The sequence below is a fragment of the Sphaeramia orbicularis genome, chromosome 8 (genome assembly GCF_902148855.1).
Source record: "Sphaeramia orbicularis chromosome 8, fSphaOr1.1, whole genome shotgun sequence".
NCBI classification, from domain to species: Eukaryota; Metazoa; Chordata; class Actinopteri; order Kurtiformes; family Apogonidae; genus Sphaeramia; species Sphaeramia orbicularis.
The window spans coordinates 8,740,300-8,758,575 of record NC_043964.1 but is presented as its reverse complement, the minus strand read 5'-3'; the positions used below and the strand labels follow the sequence as shown (position 1 = coordinate 8,758,575).

The window sequence follows — 18,276 nt, the reverse complement described above, 5'->3', positions numbered from 1 at the left end:
GAAACAAGCTAAAAATACAAACGTTAACTTTAAATAAATAACGACAACGTGTGTTCGACAACAGTACAAAATCGTTCTTTTAATAGAAAACCATTCTGACTTAACTCAAAGGTTGATTTTACATCATTGTTGAAAACGCTGAATTCGTGACATGGCTCCTGTCTTGTGCAAAACGCTGCTGGTCTCGTGTGAATGAAGAAAAAAAAAAAACAAACAGTAAAATCCACCTCAGGCTTTGTATTGAAAACTCAAAGTGCTTTGCACCTCATTCAGGACCGTCCAACACAGCTCTGCTCGCCGCTTTGGGTAAACTCACTGATGTAAAGCTTTAAAAGAGCAGAAATCACAAATAAATCCCATCTGACAAACAGATTCCTGAACGTGTGCACCGGAGCCTCTTACTGCATTTCATCCGTTAAATACGAAGCCGTGGAAATGACAAAAACAACCAAAAATGCAGCATCTGGACTCAAAGAAATCATGAAGACAGAAAAAAAAAAAAATCCAGATTCTATTACAGGAAAAGCAAGAAAAGGACAAGAAAAAAAAAAGTATAGAAAACCTGCAGCAAATTCAACCCCTTTGGTCTGTGAACTACAAACTACATCTGAGCTGTATGTACATGACGGCAGACGCAAAATAAAACATAAAACCAAAAGGGCGTGGCCATCTGGACTCATCCAAGCTCCGCCTCCTCTGAAGGTGAGTCCAGTGGATAAAAACACTTTCACTCATAACATAAAGCTCATTTTCTCTTGATGACAGGTGATTATTTCATCATCTCGAAGCTTATTTTCTCATCACAGTGGGTTGATTATTTCCCATCAAGACACTAAAGATCATTTTCTAATTAATATTTTTATACTGAGCAAAAATATAAACACACCATGTACAGTATTTGTGTAACTTAAGACGCAAGACCCAAAATGAGCTGATGATGTCCTATAATTGTAAATCATGGTTAATTTTCTTGACTTATAAACAAACTTTGTGTCTATCTCCATGAGTGAGTACTTGCTCAGTGTTCTAGTGTTTCCACCCACAACACAGGTATGTCACGTCCAGACGCTGCTCAAACAGGATTAACAGTATTCAGGCCCTCCTTATACTGGGGAAAATAAAAGGACAACTCAAAATGTCAATTTCCTCAGATGTCACCATTCCGGATAATATCCCATAGGCCCCTAACATTCTACGGGCCACAATTGATAAATATTGTCAACTTGATGAGAAGACGATGTGTTGCTCTATGGCACAGGTGTCAAACATTAGGCCCAGGGGCCAAATCCGGCCCTCCAAAGGGTCCAATTCAGCCCGCGGGATGAATTTGTGTAATGTAAAAATTACACTTTTGATATTAACAATCAATGATGTCAAAATCATTTTAATTCAGGTTCCACATAATTAGATTTCAAGTGAGTCAGAACCAGTAAAATATTATCATAATAACCTATAAATAATGACAACCCCAAATTTTCTGTGTTTTTGGTGTAAAAAGTAAAATTACATGAAAACGTTTACATTACCAAATTATACTTTTACAAAAAATGTGAATAACCTGAACAAATATGAACAAATGGAAATGTCTTAAGAACAGTAAATGCAATTTTACCAATATTCTGCCTGTTACTAAATGTTTAGTGCGATTGTGATGCACATGTGAAAATGATAAACTGAGGCATAATATTGTTAAAATTGCACTTGTTTTTCTTAAGACAATTCAAGTTGTTCATGTTACTCAGATTTTTAAGGAAACTTTGTAGATGTAAACCTAATCATAATATATTACTTTTTTCACTGTTATTATTTGACTGGTCCGGCCCACTTGAGATCAAATTGGGCTGAATGTGGCCCCTGAACTAAAATGAGTTTGACACCCCTGCTCTATGGGAAGCCAATGGTGGACACATGAGATACGGAGTTGTGATTTCTTCCAACCAGCCCCCACCGTGTCCACATGAATGTCCCTGAATGCCAGACGCCACTATCATGTTCTAACAGACAGTAATCTGCACCACATTGATCAACAGGATAAACTGTGTACGATTTAATATATTGTGCAACACCTACCGCTATTAAAAAGTTCAAGAGTCACGTGGTGCGTATATTTTTGCTCAGTGTATGTTGATAAAGTTGGTTTTCTTGCTACAGGTTAATCATCTAAAAATTCAAAAGACAGTTTTTCTCTTCCTAATAGGTGAATTATTTCCTTATGTCAAGCTACAACAGCTTATTTCTGATTTTAACAGGTTAATTACCTCATCATCGCAACATATCTAAGCTTAATTTCTTTGTCATTTAAAGATAAAACAAACTAGGTAAAAAAAAAAAAAAAAAAAAGTTTCGTTTAGTTACTTGTATTTATCAGAGATTTAACAGTAACTGTAGTGACTGATTTCAGGAGAAAATGTCACATCTAGAAACTATTATGGACAAATTCATCAGATTGAATTAACAAGCACAAATTGCATCGTGTCATTCTGTTAAGCTCCATTTGCTGCAAAAAAAAAAAAAAAAAAAAAAAAAAAAGCGCTAATAGAACATTTGCGACAAGATTAAATCTTCGACCAAAACAAGAGTCATGTGAGTGCTATGTGGTGGAAAAAGGCCATTAGAAAAAGAAAAAAAAAATCAGATTAGTCTTTTTTTTTTTGTAATAATATACCCACTTTAACGAGAAAACAACCTCCAAATAATCACCATAATCATTAAAATACTTATAAAAGTATATAAGTGTAAAGGATGAATCAGCACCAGATCATAAATACTGACGACGGATCAAGTCCTCTGTTGATGCAGCACCAACTTCAGCCTCAAAGGGACAAAGCTACAACATTCATCTCAAACACAACAGAGGACTTGGATTTGGTCTGAAGGTGTGGAATCAGAAGGAGGCGGAGCTTCAAGAGGAACATCCTGTATGATTGTGTATAGATTCTGATCTGGGTTTTGGTCACAACAGGTCAGAAAAGGCCTTAAAAAGGAAAAAGTGTGACAGTTCAGGTAGATGGAAACTGAAGAGGACCTAGGATAGACACCTGGGGAACTCCACAATAGACACCTAGAGGCCTGGCGAGGCTGGAAAGCAAATTCTAGGTCTAATCGAACACTTGATAGACCAACAAGAGACCTGGTGATCCAACTGGAGACTAAACTGGACACTTAAAGACCTTAAGCGAACAAATTTGAGCTTTTACAACTAGATCAGGTACCCAGAAATTTGATTCTAGACCTACTGGATGAATCAGAGATCTAATCAGATACGTTGACATCTGAACACCGAACAGATCAGCCAATCAGGAGCGTGTAAAATATGATCCATGACCACAATCTGTACTCCTCAAGGGAAAAGACAGCGATTTACTTTAAAGGTGAAGTGAACTACAGAGCGAGCACAAAGCACTGAACTGCAGGTTCACATCTGAGACCAGCAGAAGACGTTTGAGCTCCGAAGAATCACACACTGCACTGTATATAAAGATGGATGGAAAGCCCCCCCCTCAAAAAATGTATCCAATCCATGAGGGTAATTTCTGTACAGATGCAACGACGCACATCAGTCTTGTTTAGTGTCACAAATGAGAAGACATGTTTGATAAATTTACAGTTTAATTTGTGTTCCCTGGCCCTAAATAAATAGAAATAAATAGAACATGGTCCAGAATTTCACAGTTGGTGCATCTCTAAACTGAATGGTTGATTCATTTTCACTTCTAATGTGAGAGCAGGTGATTGACAGCTGTAAAGACAAATCTCCATCTAGACTCCGCTGAACCCACTCGCCCAGAATCCATTTACTAAAAACAGTTTACGTTTCCAGTAAATCTGATCATGAACGTAAATGTACATAATCTATTGTTTTTTTCTCTCTAACCTGATGTACAATTTAAGTATTCTTAAGTTTAGGCACTTGCAGAAAGTTGGAGAAAGGTTTTAGTTGCTTACACCAAAGTATTTTTAATGTCTGAACCTAAAATCATCCAGGATTTGGAATGTACAAATGCTCAGTTGACTTTGACAGGAAATAACAGGAATTACTGTGAATGTCTCAAAAATATTACACTTAGTTTGCTACATTTATGGGTTTTTTAAGGCCCAATTTTTGCTGTTAAAATACTTTCATGAAACGACCTCTTTTCTAGCCCTTCTTCCTTTTTCTTGTTCCGATAAACTTATAATTCAACCTAAAAATGGTTTTGTTAAAACATTAACTGAAATCTTACTTTTCCACTTTTTGTCAGTGTGGCAACTAAAAATAATTACTTCAGGAAAACTTCTAAAATAAAAAAAAGATGGTTTAGTTCTCTGACTGTGGTGTTCTCAGTCGACCTCTGTTACATTAATATCTAAACATAACTGGATTCATAATAGATGCAGGACTATAGTTTCTGTAAGAGTGGTTCGCCCGTCAGATGAAAACTAATCACCTCCCTGCAACTCGACTTTCGAAAACGCATCGCCTCATCCATCTTTACATACAGTCCATGTGTGGCTGTGAATGAGCAATAACTCAACTATCACAGGGTTTGGAGGCATCTTGTAAAACCAGGTGACTTCCAGACCATCAGTAGCTTTATTGAATTTTTAAAACAGCAAGAAAAAGAGATGAGGCCTGCAGGCAGAGAGGAGCTCTGGCACATTTGCGGATCTGCAGAAAAATAGATTTTAAGCCTAAATTGTGAGCATTTAGTTCACAGCATTGAATTTGTGCCCTGTTTCACCTCTGCTTTGTGCTCTCTCCTCGGTTCTCCTCAAAAACATTTAAGAGGAAGTTTCAAGAGAGAAGAAAAGGATGCCGCCCCTCTGTTTGTCTACGTCTACAGAATCTGTCGAGAGAAAATAATCAAGATTCAAGTTTTCCGTTCGACTCACGACTTCACAAAGTGTCTCTGGTTTCAATGTTTCTTAAAAAACCCTCCTGCAGATTAAAGTTCGTCCTGTTTTGTCGAGATCCCTGCAGTAACCTGTGTTTGTGGTTCAGCTCGTCAGTTCACACCTGAACTGAACCACGGGTGGAGAGTTTCTGCTTCATCCTTCCAGTCCCAGTGGCTCCACCCTCCTCTTCCTCCTCGTCCTGCTGCTGCTGGTGTTGGTGGTTTCCATTCTCCACGATGTTCGTCTCGTCACTACAGGATCTATACTCAGATGGATCAGGGTCATGATCAGGATCCAGCTCCGGCTGGGACTCCACTGCCGTCTCCCAGTCCTCCTCCTCTTCTTCGTCCTCCTCATCCTCCCGGTCTTTGTTGGTCTGGTTCTGGAGGAGGCGGAGTTGGGCCATGGCCTGGTCGATGGTGAGCGTGCTGATCAGGTTGAAGTCGTGCATGCTGATCAGGTGCAGCAGGAAGTTACGGCAGAGGTTGTGTTTGACGATGTGAGCACCGTGGTGTTCAGCAAATGCCAGACAGGCGGCGTTCATCTGGTTATCCGCGATGAAGCTGCAATGAAGACAGACAAGTAAACATAATTTTCTCATTAATTTTTTAAATTATATTGACATAGAGCTGGTTTTCTTGTGGAAAATTAATTATCTTAAGATTGCAAAGCTTTTTTTTCTCTTGGTTTATTATTTCAAGATTCAACAGCTTGGTTTTAACAGGTTAAATACTTCATTACCTCAGCATGTGTACACTTATTTTCTTCATTATTTAAAAATAAAACAAACTATGATACTGAAAGATCATTTTCTAATTAATATTTTAATGTTGATAAAGCTGTTTTTTTTGCTACAGGTTAATCATCTGCAAATTCAAAAGCTTGTTTTCACTTCCTAATAGGTGAATTACTTCTTTATTTTAAGATACAACAGTGTATTTCTGGTGGTAACAGGTTAATTACCTCATTATCACACATAAAACTAATTATCACATTAAAAGTTTGTTTCCTTTAGTTTCTTGTGTTTGTCACAGATTTAACAGTAACTGTGGCGACTGATTTCAGGAGATAATGTCATATCCAGAAACTATTATGGACAAATTCATCAGACTGAATTAACAGACAGAAACTGCATGATGTCTTTGTAAATTAAGTGACTAAGTGAAGCAGATCTTATTGGAAAACCAGGAGAGACAGTATAAAAGTCAAAAACTAGATCTCATCACTGACCCGCGCTTCATGATGTGAAGGTTCCACAGCTTCATGATCTCCTTCTCACCCTCATTGACGTCTGTGAACTCCTCAATTTGCTGAAAAGACAAAGCTCTTCATTCAGTAAAAGCCGACGTGAATGTCAAACTTATGCGTTGTGTCTGTGAACATACCTTGACAGTCTTCTCTTTGAGCCAGTCGGGGTCCCGTTCGTCCTCGCTGTCCACTTCCATCTCCTGCGGTCGCAGCGGAATGCAGCAGTCGCTGTGGAAGTACAGCCGATTGTGTCCGCTGATGTACGTCCTCGGCTGCTCCCGATCTCCATCCTCCGACTCCAGGAACTCCGACAGACTCGGCTTTGTCCTCCTGGGTCTGAACAGAGGAGTTTATTTAGTTTTTGTCAGTTCTGTGTCCCGCAGCTTATAGCTCATCCTGGTCTGAAATCATGACTACGGACCCCTATTTGCACTTGAGCTAAAAAATACATAGAGAAAGATGGCATTTGCTGGGGCATGGCCTATACGCTGCCAGGGGTGAAACTTCACCTGCAGACGAGGACATGGGTGACGGCGGTGCGTTTGACGGGGCCGTTCCGGCTGAAGGCGAACCCTGGCTGGCTGTGGATGTCCTGAGGGTTTCCTGCATACGAACCATCATAACACTCGTTGATGGACACCTCGATCTTCGCTCCTTTAGGGTGAGGCTGTCAGAGAAATCAATCAACACATAAATAAAACTAACAGATGGACGTTGCAGAGGAAACAGGAGCTTTTTGGTTTGATGTTTTTTGCTAAAGCCGCCTCTGTTTCAACATTTACAATCAACCCATTTAAAAAGTGGAGATGTCTTATCAAGTCTCACCACGTAGTTGAAGATGAAACGGGAGTGCGACAGTTTGAGGTGTTTGAGCAGACTGTAGAGCTTCCTGCAGTTTAAGGTGCACCAGGGACAGTGCAGGTCGTCTCTCGCCTCCGTCTGCTGCCGGGTGTTGTTGTTGTACTGAAACTGAGAAGGAGAATGGGATCAGAGTCGAAACACAAACAGAACTAAATCTATACCCAGCAGCAGACATGAGGTCCAGTCATCTGTTTAATCAGAATACTTCATGAATTCCAGGGGAAATTGTTGTGTGTTACAGTTGCTCCGCGCAAGTAAAATAAAATTAGCGGGAAAGAAATGATCAGTATCACAAAAACATACATACACACCTATATATACATAAAGCTCTAAATATACACATTAAAACAGGTATGTATTCGACAAATATTATCAATATGATAATTAAAAGAAGTAACATAAATACGTGTGCAAAAATATTGTTGTGTGTAACTAAAATTATCTGGTTAATGTGCTATACTCTGGCATTATCTGATGAAAACAAGCTTCTGTACATTCCATGTGTGATTGAAATTATCTGAAGCACGTCCCAGGAACATGTTCATGATCTGCAGTTAAACTATAACACGATAACTTCATTTAGACCCTGCATCCTTTGGTGGAAAATTGACTACGCAAAAATAACAGAGATATGAACCATTTGCAATTAGCAGATTTTATTACACAGGTTCCCTTTGGTTTCATGCTAAATAGGGGACAGAGAGTTTATTCAGCCATGCCTTTTAACATTGGTAAAATTAGATATTTAATCATCACCTCATGCTTTATCGAGTCAGAAATTTGATTATAAATGCATATGAGATACAAACTGTAGTTCACATAATTAATAGGAATTCACTTTCAGTGGTTATACCAACTCATAAATACTGAAAATGGGAGCAAAAAAGCAAACTGAACAATGTTAATGTCAGGCTGCAGAAGTCAAATAAATACTACTCATTTTCTGAAACCCAGTTCTTATTTGACTAAATGGTAAATACTTTTCAGTGTGTAGTGACTAAAAACATTTATTCCTGTTTTTATGGCTCTCCGGTCAACAAGACCACCCCATAAAAATTATTTCCCGTATACCAAAATGTGCAATGCAAATTATTTCAACAAAGATGCTGCCTTTACCTCAAAAATTAACTTAATTGCACCTTAATATGCAGGATAAATTTACTGTTGCTATTATTCATATTATAAAGTTTAAAATAAATAATGACTACTTCAGTGCAGCGCTGACATGGTGTGGAGAATGTGATGTGCTGTAAATTCAGATATGTATTCGCTATCAGTGTTAATCCCTGCAGGTACAGATAAAACCTGAGTCTCACCTGGTAGAAGATGCGGAGTTTCTGTCGAGGCTCGGCTAAGATGTGTTCTCTCCTGGTCTGTGTGTCAGTGTTGATGGATTCTTTAACAGCTGCAACACAACACAGACAACCTCACTGTAAACACACAAAATGACCTTTTCTAGTTTAGATTAGATTAAATTAGATTAGATAGAACTTTATCAATCTCTTGAGCAGGGCCCTCTGGAAATTAAGGTTCCGGTAGCAGCTGAACACCGAATGTACACATATAAGAAATATTACAAGACAAAAATGAAATAAAATAGTAATAACAATCACTATAAAAATAGTAGTGAAAAACAGGCAATTGCATATTAGAAAGTACTAGTGGAAACAAAAACTAAAGTAGTAATAATAACTAATAATAAAAAACTAATTATATAAAAGTTGTTAATTATAATATGCACAGTATGTATATATGTGTGTGTAATTTAATAACAGCAGAGCTCCTAATGATATTTATAGTAACAATAATAATAATAATAATAATAAAGAAAACTAACACTGACTAGCTGTACACTGGAGTAAATAATAAACCACATTGCAGTCGCTTCTTATTTTAGACACAGTCCTACATAAGACCCCGTCCTTCTTACTTGGTGCTGGTGTGGCTCTTAGGGTGACGGGTCGGGTGTCCTGGTTGGTCTCAGAGTTGCGCGTGGCCAGAGGTTTGGCGACGGGTGCCGTTGAGTGTTCGGGGGAGTCTCCTGTCCAGCGCAGGGTGAACTGAAGGGTTGGACCCTGGGAGAAGCTCTCAAAAGGAGGCAGACGCTGCAAAAAAAACATATATATGTACACTGTTTATATATACACATATAATGTATGTGTACATGTATGTGTATGAGTGAATATATGTACGTATGTATGTATGTATGTATGTATGTATGTATGTATACATATATATATATATGAGCTTGTTGTAGACCAACTACCTCCTCCTTGTGGTGTGTTTATTTCATTGTGTAGTACCCTGGGTGGGTTTTTATGCACTTTTATTGGTTTTTATGCACTTTATAAATATATTTATATATATAGATGTCTGTGGACTTTTTTTTTTACATAATTATGTGTTTTTTTCTAGCATCTTTTATCTGACTCCCTGAACAACCGTACAAGAGTTCCTATGTGTGTATATGTATGCACAAATGGTAAATAAACTTTTGAATCTTGAATCTTACATTACCACAACTTAACCAGAATCTGGTATGACACATGCAGAGCTATAAACGTGGATCTGAGACACACCTTCCCGTCCAGGATGGTCTCCCAGGTTGCCCTCTTCTTACTGACAGGACACTCTTCCATCTCTTGCATAGACACTTCGTATTCACCATCTAGTAACTGAAGACGCCTGCACAACATTTGATCACATTCACGGTGAATTTACATGTACGTCCACATTATATGAATCTAAGTTTACATTTCCTACTCCACCACATCTCTGAGTCAAATGTTCTGCTTTGTACTCCATGATATTTGACAACTTTAGTTGTTTTAGTGTTTCATCCCTTTCCTGTGGTAAGAAACCAAGGGTCTCATAACATTTACTACATTTTAACCTAGTGTCCACACATTTTACCTGATCTTGATTGTTTGCCATTTGCAGGTTTGTTTTGTCGCATGGACAGATGAAAATAGAGACTTTTATAACCAATGAACTAACTGAATGAACTAAACCTCCTCATCATCTTGTATTTGCTGAAAAATGCATCATTACTAAGCTGAAAACAGGGCTTTTTTGCTAACTTCATAAAAAGTTGGCTTCTTAGAGATACATGGCACTAGCAGGACAAATGATGATCTTACAAAATATGATGCATCGCTGTAGATTAAACAAAGAGTTTATAAAAATAATTCAAATGAGCTCAACCTTAAACATGTAAAGCAGGAAAATGAATCAAAAACATCACATATAAAAGTACAACTCTGACAGACCATTTTTCTGCAGTTCACTACAATATCTTTTCAGTATTTCAATGTTTTTTCCACCTCTGTTGAATTGTTTATCTTGCATTCTTACCTGTTTTTATCAAAAACTGTCATCTGAGCCACAAACGTGGTTTCTCCCTCCTCCCTCACAGAGGAGCCCCTCCTCTTCCTGTTCACTGCTTCCTCTGTGAAATCTGAAAGAGACATGGACACGTGTTCAAACCTCACTGGAGCAGCTTATGCTTTTATTTAAACCCTCATCAGTGAAGGTATGGTGACAATATCAACATATCAAGAGAAGATGTTACAAAAAGGATCATTAACATGAGCTTAAGTTCTATTGAGGCATGATCAGAATGTGCACAGCTGTAAATAGTATATATAGCTTCTTTGATTTGACTTTATTTTTAATTTTGCACTTTCTTTTGCTCTTTTGTGCTTTGCTGTTGTAAATCTGGAATTTCCCCTTTTGGGACAAATAAAGGCATATCTAATCTTATCTTACTTTCTATTTATAACAGTATGTCTACGAAATAACACACAAAAACAATCTCACCCAAGACTGATGAAGCACACAACATGAGTGAACAAAGAAAGTTTGGTAAAATTAGGTTTATGTGATTAGTTTTTCCCTAATCAAGACATCATTATCCGTAAAGTTTATTATAAGTTAATTATAAGAACTAGTACATTTACACCCCCCCCCCCCCCCCGATTCTTTGTTATAAAGTATCCAAAATTACAGACATAATAGTCTAAAGTCCTAAATTTTCACCTGAAGAAGCTCCAACAACTAAATGTTTTCATAATTAAAAAAGAAACACAGAAGGAAAGAAGGAACCAATATCAGAAAAATTCATTTATAGCAGGTTTTAGTTCTCCTGACCTCTGCCATGGTGAGAGTCTCCATTGGCCAGGCCGTTGATCTGAGTTCGTGGAAACCCGGGTCTCGACACTCGGAACAGCAGCGAGTACGACTTTACCATGTGGGAGTTGCTGGGCTCGAACTCGCTGCTGGGAACAAGAAGTGATGGGAAGGAGCCCGGCTTGGCCTGGCCTCCTGAGCTGGTGTCGGGGTTCAGAGGAACCTGCTTCTTCCCTGTTGGGACCTGCTTGACCGGACAACTCACATCCTGCACAGGGAGCAGAAGAACATTAATGGCCAATCAAAGAACCACCCAGGAGGAGCTAAAACCAGTGTTGGCGATATTTTTTGAAGGTCTGAAGCATTTTCATCACACAGTCACACCTGAAACAATACAACATTGATCCTTTACTTTGACTCAGAACATATGGAGCTGAAGTCACAATTTCCAGTATAACTATAGAAACTATTAGTCGACTAGTTGAAAAATAGTTGACAGCTGATTTAGTAGTCAACAGGTCATTAGTGATATCATGCAATTTTAGCTTCAGGAAAAATTTGCATTCTATTGCTGATTCAAATTCTTGAGTATTCAGTTGTTTGTTGAACAAACTTTGGCACTGGAATTGTAAAACACAAAATACACTTTTGGTTAAAGGAAAGTATTTTATTACAGCTGCAATACTGTCTAACAAACTTTTTTATGCATTCTAATTGTACACTAAATGTTCTTGTTAAAGAAAATGTATTTTATTGCTACAATAAATACAAACAAGAGCCACTGTTTTTTTGCAGTTCAAAATATGACCAGTTGGTACAGTAAGCGATACCTAGTCGACTACTAAAATAGTCAGTAGTTGTGGTTTTATATAACTAAGGTTCCATTTTATCCAAAATCATTATTTTTTAACCCTTGTCCCTAACAGATCCATATGGCTATTTACCAATTAATGAATCATTTTTAGTTAAACATATAAAACGTGCTTTCATTTGTTGCCGTATCTCCACCGCGTACATTTTCAGATTAAAGGCACTGACACAAAAAGAAGCTCAATAGTCGATGCATTTATAATGACATTGGAAAATGTTGCTCCTCATTTACAAGGCAGAGTCTGGTTTTAGTTTAATGCTGAATACGATTTACCACATGTCCATCACTCACCTTCCTCTTCTTGTGGCAGACTTTGACCAGCAGGACCTCCAAAGAAACAGAGTTCTGCTCGTTCTCACTGTCCTGAGACGGCTTCCCTGAAACAAGACGAATCAGAACAAGTTAACGGAGGCAAAAATGAATCAGTGAAATACGACTAAAAAAAGAGGATGAACCCACCTGCTTTGTGAAAGAAGCCGGTAAAGGTGAGCTGCAGATTTGAGGCTAAGCTGTAGGAAAAAGAAACAGTTTTGAAGCTTTACCTTTAAATCCTGCGGTAATATAATGAAAGGTTTATTTATACATCCTAACAAATCAGATTTTTACAGTTTGTCTCGACATTACTGAAGTTAATAACTAATCTATTCCACTGAACCAGCAGCACAAATCAAATACCAGGACCTGAACCATTACATCTGTTCCTTTTTTTCCCATAACGAGTCTAAATGTCTGCTGTGAAAAGCGTCTATCACATGAAATTTATTACCACGGTAAGAAAGAAAAGATGGAGAAATTAGATTAAAAAAAAAACAAAAACAGAGAAGCCAGTTAAGCTCAATTTATGAACTACATGTGCTAGTTTGGTTTTTCTTTCAGATTTTTAACTGACTGACTACTAAATTGTCTTGTATATTATATGTTGCATGATACATGTTGTATTTTGTATGTATGTATGTTTTTTTAGAGTATCTTGTTAGAGGTGCACCCTAATTTCACTGTATGGAAATACAATGACAATAAAATCTCCCATCTTATCTTATTTCAATCATGTTGGAATATTATAATACCACTTTTTCCTAAACTTGAAAGAGACTGAGGAAAAATACTGATAAAAACTGAACAAGAACATTCAAACCAGTTGCAAATTTTTCACCCATTTTTACATCTAAGACCTGTACAGAACACGACACCTTGACTCTTAAATGTGAAAAGATTCTCATTACATTTACAAGTGCTTTTGCTCTTCTTTGTATTTCACATCATTTTTGTCTTTGTTCGCTTCGTTGCGTCTTTTATATCTTATTCATCCTCTCGGTTGTTTTCATCTTATTGTATCTGTGGTCGAGATTTAAAAAAAAAAAAGCTTTAAAATCACCTCTGAGTGTCCTGCTCGCCCCTCGTCTTTTCCACTTTGAACAGCAGATTGTCCACCTTGGAGGTTTTCCTAGAAATGACAGAAAAGCAATGGGAGAAACTTCCTCACTTTGCTGGACTATTTTGGAAAATAATGACAAAATAAATGACTAATAACCAGTAATATCAATCACTTCTAGAAACAGGATGGAAGGGATAAAAGATTCTTTTAGTTGCAAAAATAATCTACATCTGTCATATATCACAAACACCAAAAATAATCCAAAATTGATATGTGTTAAATAAAGTGAGCATGATTCACAGCTTCAGGAATATGATACATGTTTTTTTTTCCCTTTTTCCCCCTTTTTTATTCAATTTAATGGATGTCTTCAGAATTCACATTAGTTGTAACCATTTAAATAACTTTTCTGTGTTTTCTGACATTTACAGAGGACAGAATCAAGAAAATAAATAGGTTTGCAGACTATGATCTTATGCTTTCCTCTAATGATGAATAGTGTGTGAAATCTCACTATTTTGATGATCTGTTAATAGTTCAAATAATAATTCAGACCCAAACATTTGCTTCTTTCAGCTCCTCAAACATGAAGACGGTCTTATTTTCTTCATCTTATTTGTAACCGAATAAAATACCTCTAGATTACAAACATGTATCCTCGGGGTTTAAAGAATTAAAGCTTTTTGAGACTGTAGACTGTTGGTTCTAAAAATAATCAGTGTAATGAGATTCAACAAAAATGAGTATTTAATTAGAGGGAAGAAAATGAACAGAATAAAAACTAAACAATCAAAGATTACAGGTGTGTTTTTAATCACACATACATACATCAGTTTTCTTTAACTTTCACTCAAAACTAAAATGCAGATGCAAACCTCGAAGAAATAATGACTTGACATTCCTCATAATAATTACTGACAATAATATTTTGATCGTGATAACATTTTTTTTGCCCAGCTCTCATTTTAGGAAACACAAACTGACTGAAAACTATAAAACACTAAATTCCAAACTCATAATTTCCATACTGCTGTTCATGTCTGGTTCAACATTAGCAGTGCTTCATTTGACTGAAGCAGAAAGTGAAACTGAGCCACGTCACTAGTTTCCATGTCAAATCAGGAAAAACTTAACGGTCATGAACCAAAAACTCTAAAGGCGAAAAACAGCAGTCGGACAAAAGTTCAAGTCAGGAAAAGTAGAGATGAGATAATCAGAACTTTTACGAGGTCTCATCTGACACTCTTGTTATGATTTATTTGCTGTTAAATGACTCACAGGAACTGGTTTTACTAACTGATCATCAACATGTAAAAGAAGTTGTGTTATGACCCGATCACTGGATAATTCTAAAACAATCTAAAAGGTGATTATTCTTTGTTTCTTCTCATTTTAGTTCCCTCCGACAGATGCATTTACACACTGACAACATGTTTCAGTCAAATAAAAGCATATTTATGGCTGATAAAAGGATTAATAAATAAAAATTCTCATTGCTACCAGCCAAGAAGTGAAATGTGGACCATGTAAGCAGCTGATGAACCAATAAGCACAGCAGTCTGCAAGTCTTTTTAAGTCGCTATATATCACAGCAGTTTCCAAAACCTGTATAAAAAAAATGCAAAGGAAGTCTGATACTTCACTATCAACTTTCACCCATTTTCTGTAAGCCTATGAGGTGTTCTCTAAAACTTTCATTCATGCAGCTTCAGCTTTAAAACACACGCTACACATTTTAACACCTTTTCAGAGAAGACCAAACCACAAGCGATGGCAGCGCGTGTATCAGCAGGATCTCTTTTCTCTGCTGTGTCTGTATGCAAAGCAGCCTAACTGAAAACGTCTCCACAGCCTCAGCTTTAACTGATCCGACCGGCCCCCGCCTATAGCAGCCGGCATGTCGGTTTACTTTCCCTCAGGATAACAGTTGACCTGTTTTCCAGAGACAAAACACTCAACCTGCATTCTTCACAGGAAGATAAAAACTTAGATGACTTATTAGAAGCCTAGATGTAATTTTGTGCATCCTGAGAGCAGCGGCGGTAGTTTTACCTTTTGGCGTTATTCCTTGAGTTTCTGTGGGACATGTACGTAAGTGTCCTGTGCAAGAATATAGGCTGCAAAATGACAGGGAGACACAAAACAAGTGTTACACCTCGACTTGGCATGCTAAGATGGGACAGATTTTTGTCATGAAAGTAAAGACAACACTCACTGCGATCAAATTCCTGGTGCGAAGGAATCTGTAGATCTGAGTTGGTTCTATGAGTAAACAGAGCTACTTCAGTAACATTGTACTATTTATACATGATGAAACAGCGAACATTAGAATTTGTCACAAGTTAATTTAACAGAACAGAACATTAAATCCCATGAAAATGTCTCATATGTAGTTGCCTCATTTACTCTTGACCTTAAGTCCCACAAAAGAAGATGTAAACAATGTGTGTAAAGCATTTGTCCCTATTCTTGCCACTTTACAAACTATGTTAATTTTTAGGACTTCTCAATGTGTTAATAAGGGGTTAAAACAAGGAAAATGATTACAAATAATAAAATAGGTGACGAGAAAGAATATCTTTTAAAATTCTTTGGCTAAAATGTGGCAACATTTCCTCCACATGCAGTCAACACAGGTTATAATACAAAACTATGTAAACTATGACAAGAATGCAACAGGAGAGATGAAAAGAGTCTAAACTGTACAATGTGTATGACAGGAACACTATAATTTGTGGTATTTCAGGATATAAAATTCTAAACTGTGCAGCCTTATCCTTCTCCTCTTCCTCCACTACACCTCAAAGGTAAATATTGTACTTTTTAATCTATCCTCTTTGTCTGACAGCTACAGTTTACAGGTTCTCATAATATTCCCTTGCTGTGAAAACCACTTATCTCTCAATGTTTGTGATTAACTGAAGAATGAACATTTTACTTGTGGTTTGAATCAAACTATACTTTGTCATTTAACACAGACTAAATAATCTTTCAAAACAGTCTTGGATTTGCTGTTTTATATTGTTAAAAATTGACTTTTTAAAGACATATGGTTATCAAAGGACATATGATAATTTATAGAATATGATGTTCTGATGTACATTTAACTACACATAGTTTATAAAGCCAATCAAATTCACCCAAGCTTAAATGTGTACAGCAGGAAATTATAACACATACATGAATGCAGCAGGAAAATGAGTCCACTATAGTAAAACACTGACAGGGACAATTTTCCTGCCCAAAGATGACACTTTTCATGCTTTTACATTTAAATAATTATTGACTGGTGAACTTTAACTTGTGGTGGAAGATCCCCAAAGTACTTTTACTGAAAGCTGATCTGATTTCTTTCTCCACCACTGGGTGATGGATTAGCTACAGCTGTAACACTTATGTGAAACTTGATGGCAGCAGTAACTCACTCTCGAAGGCCTGCAGGAACAACTCGTGGTCGGCTTGAATGAGCTGCATGTTGGGCTTCTTGGCTGCAGCCATCGCGGTGGAGGACGGCTGGTACAACCCGTTGGCTTTTCCTCCAGAACTAAAACCCACCGGGTGGCCTCCAGCCGAAGAGCTGTGCTTATGTGGCGCCATCGCCAAAAGATAACCTGTCCCACTACTAGTTGTGAACTGGTGTTAAAGAAAAAAGCAACAAAAAACAAACTCGGGTCCGCTTCCTTTGTCAAAACAAAAGAGCAGCGTTTACACAAATCGGACCGCTCAGGAGACACAGCTTCATTTTAAAGGCAGATTATGGAAGTTTCGGGGTTTAATATTAGACATACATTAAGCCACTCCACGGGGTTTTCCTTCAGGTGAGACTTTAATACTTAGAGGTCGCTGAGAAGGCTTGAAATGCGCGAAACAAGCGATCAACCTCCGGCAGGCTGTCTGCCGCAGATGACTAGCTAACCGGCTAACTTCCTTAGCCAGCTAGCAACAACTCCAGGCTAACCGGCTAGCATTGTTCAGCACCCCGGCTCCTCTAAGGACGATTAAATGAAGTGCTACCCAACGACAAACACCTAAACACAAACACTACTCGTTTTAGAGGGTTTCGACTCCATAATTTCCGCGCAATTCAGTTTTTAGTCGCCGACCGCCTGTTGGCAAGTTCAGATAGCGGTATTATAAAGTGAGGCAACACTACGTAAACGTTTTCCTGCTTTCATTTTTCAAATACATTTGTTTCATGAAAAATTGTATCATTATATATGTTTTTAAAGTATGGAAGGTTACATAAGTAGCCAATTATGACATTTAAAATTAATTTAAAGGGTGAATCAATCCAAATAAGGCGCATAATTTCCCAAAATTTGTATATTTATTAAGCGTATACTTTTATTTTGGAGGCAAATTCTATCACTTCCGCTTTCCTTGCCCTCAGTTCTGTCAATTGACTGGTCTCCGCTGGAAGTTTCCACTGTGATTTGTGTTGAAAGATCCCGCCTTCTAATAGCTACAGCCAATCACCGAGCTTGTTTGTGAAACTCTACGCTCTCATTGGTTGAATTCTCAGCCGGCTGGAAGCAGGCGGTGCAAAGAGAGGAGGAACGTTTTGCCGCCTGCAGCATGAGGGGCTAGGATGAAACTTCTCAAACCATGAATATTTTAATCTCACTAAAAATATTCAATAACTGTAACAGTGTATTTAGTAGTTTAATAGGAAAATCTGTAGATCTGTATTCTGTTGAGCTATTAAAACATTCACATTGTTCAAACATTTAAAGGAAACAGACTGGTAATAATCTGTCCTAATCCTGATGAATGTTGACTAGAAGGGCATATAATTTACACTGTGACCACTGACCCCTGATATAATGAGGACTAAAATAACTCAGCACATAATGTTCTCAGTTGATGTCATTCTGCTGTTTCTCAGCTGCTGCAAAAATAACTCCATCACCATGCATTA

General features: G+C 37.6%; 1 protein-coding gene across 1 annotated transcript; it reads right to left on the bottom strand.

The window, feature by feature from the left end:
- Positions 1-2,144: 2,144 nt before the first annotated feature.
- Positions 2,145-17,490, bottom strand: LOC115423485 (polycomb protein suz12-B-like). Its single transcript, XM_030140321.1, has 16 exons — positions 16,784-17,490; positions 15,574-15,620; positions 15,411-15,475; positions 13,359-13,427; positions 12,443-12,492; positions 12,275-12,360; positions 11,134-11,380; positions 10,339-10,441; positions 9,564-9,669; positions 8,915-9,089; positions 8,301-8,389; positions 6,949-7,092; positions 6,633-6,790; positions 6,261-6,459; positions 6,106-6,185; positions 2,145-5,438 (listed from the first exon to the last, which is right to left on the bottom strand). Exons 1-16 carry the CDS (start codon positions 16,953-16,955, stop codon positions 4,991-4,993), a joined length of 2,238 nt encoding a protein of 745 aa, XP_029996181.1. The 5' UTR covers positions 16,956-17,490; the 3' UTR covers positions 2,145-4,990.
- Positions 17,491-18,276: the final 786 nt, after the last annotated feature.

Coding starts and splice junctions, on each gene's coding strand:
- LOC115423485 (XM_030140321.1), bottom strand. CDS start 16,955: ATGGCGCCACATAAGCACAGCTCTTCGGCTGGAGGCCACCCGGTGGGT. Junction 12,361..12,442: donor CGGCTTCTTTCACAAAGCAG/GTGGGTTCATCC, acceptor GTCTTGTTTCAG/GGAAGCCGTCTCAGGACAGT. Junction 8,390..8,914: donor AAGAGCCACACCAGCACCAA/GTAAGAAGGACG, acceptor GTTGTGTTGCAG/CTGTTAAAGAATCCATCAAC.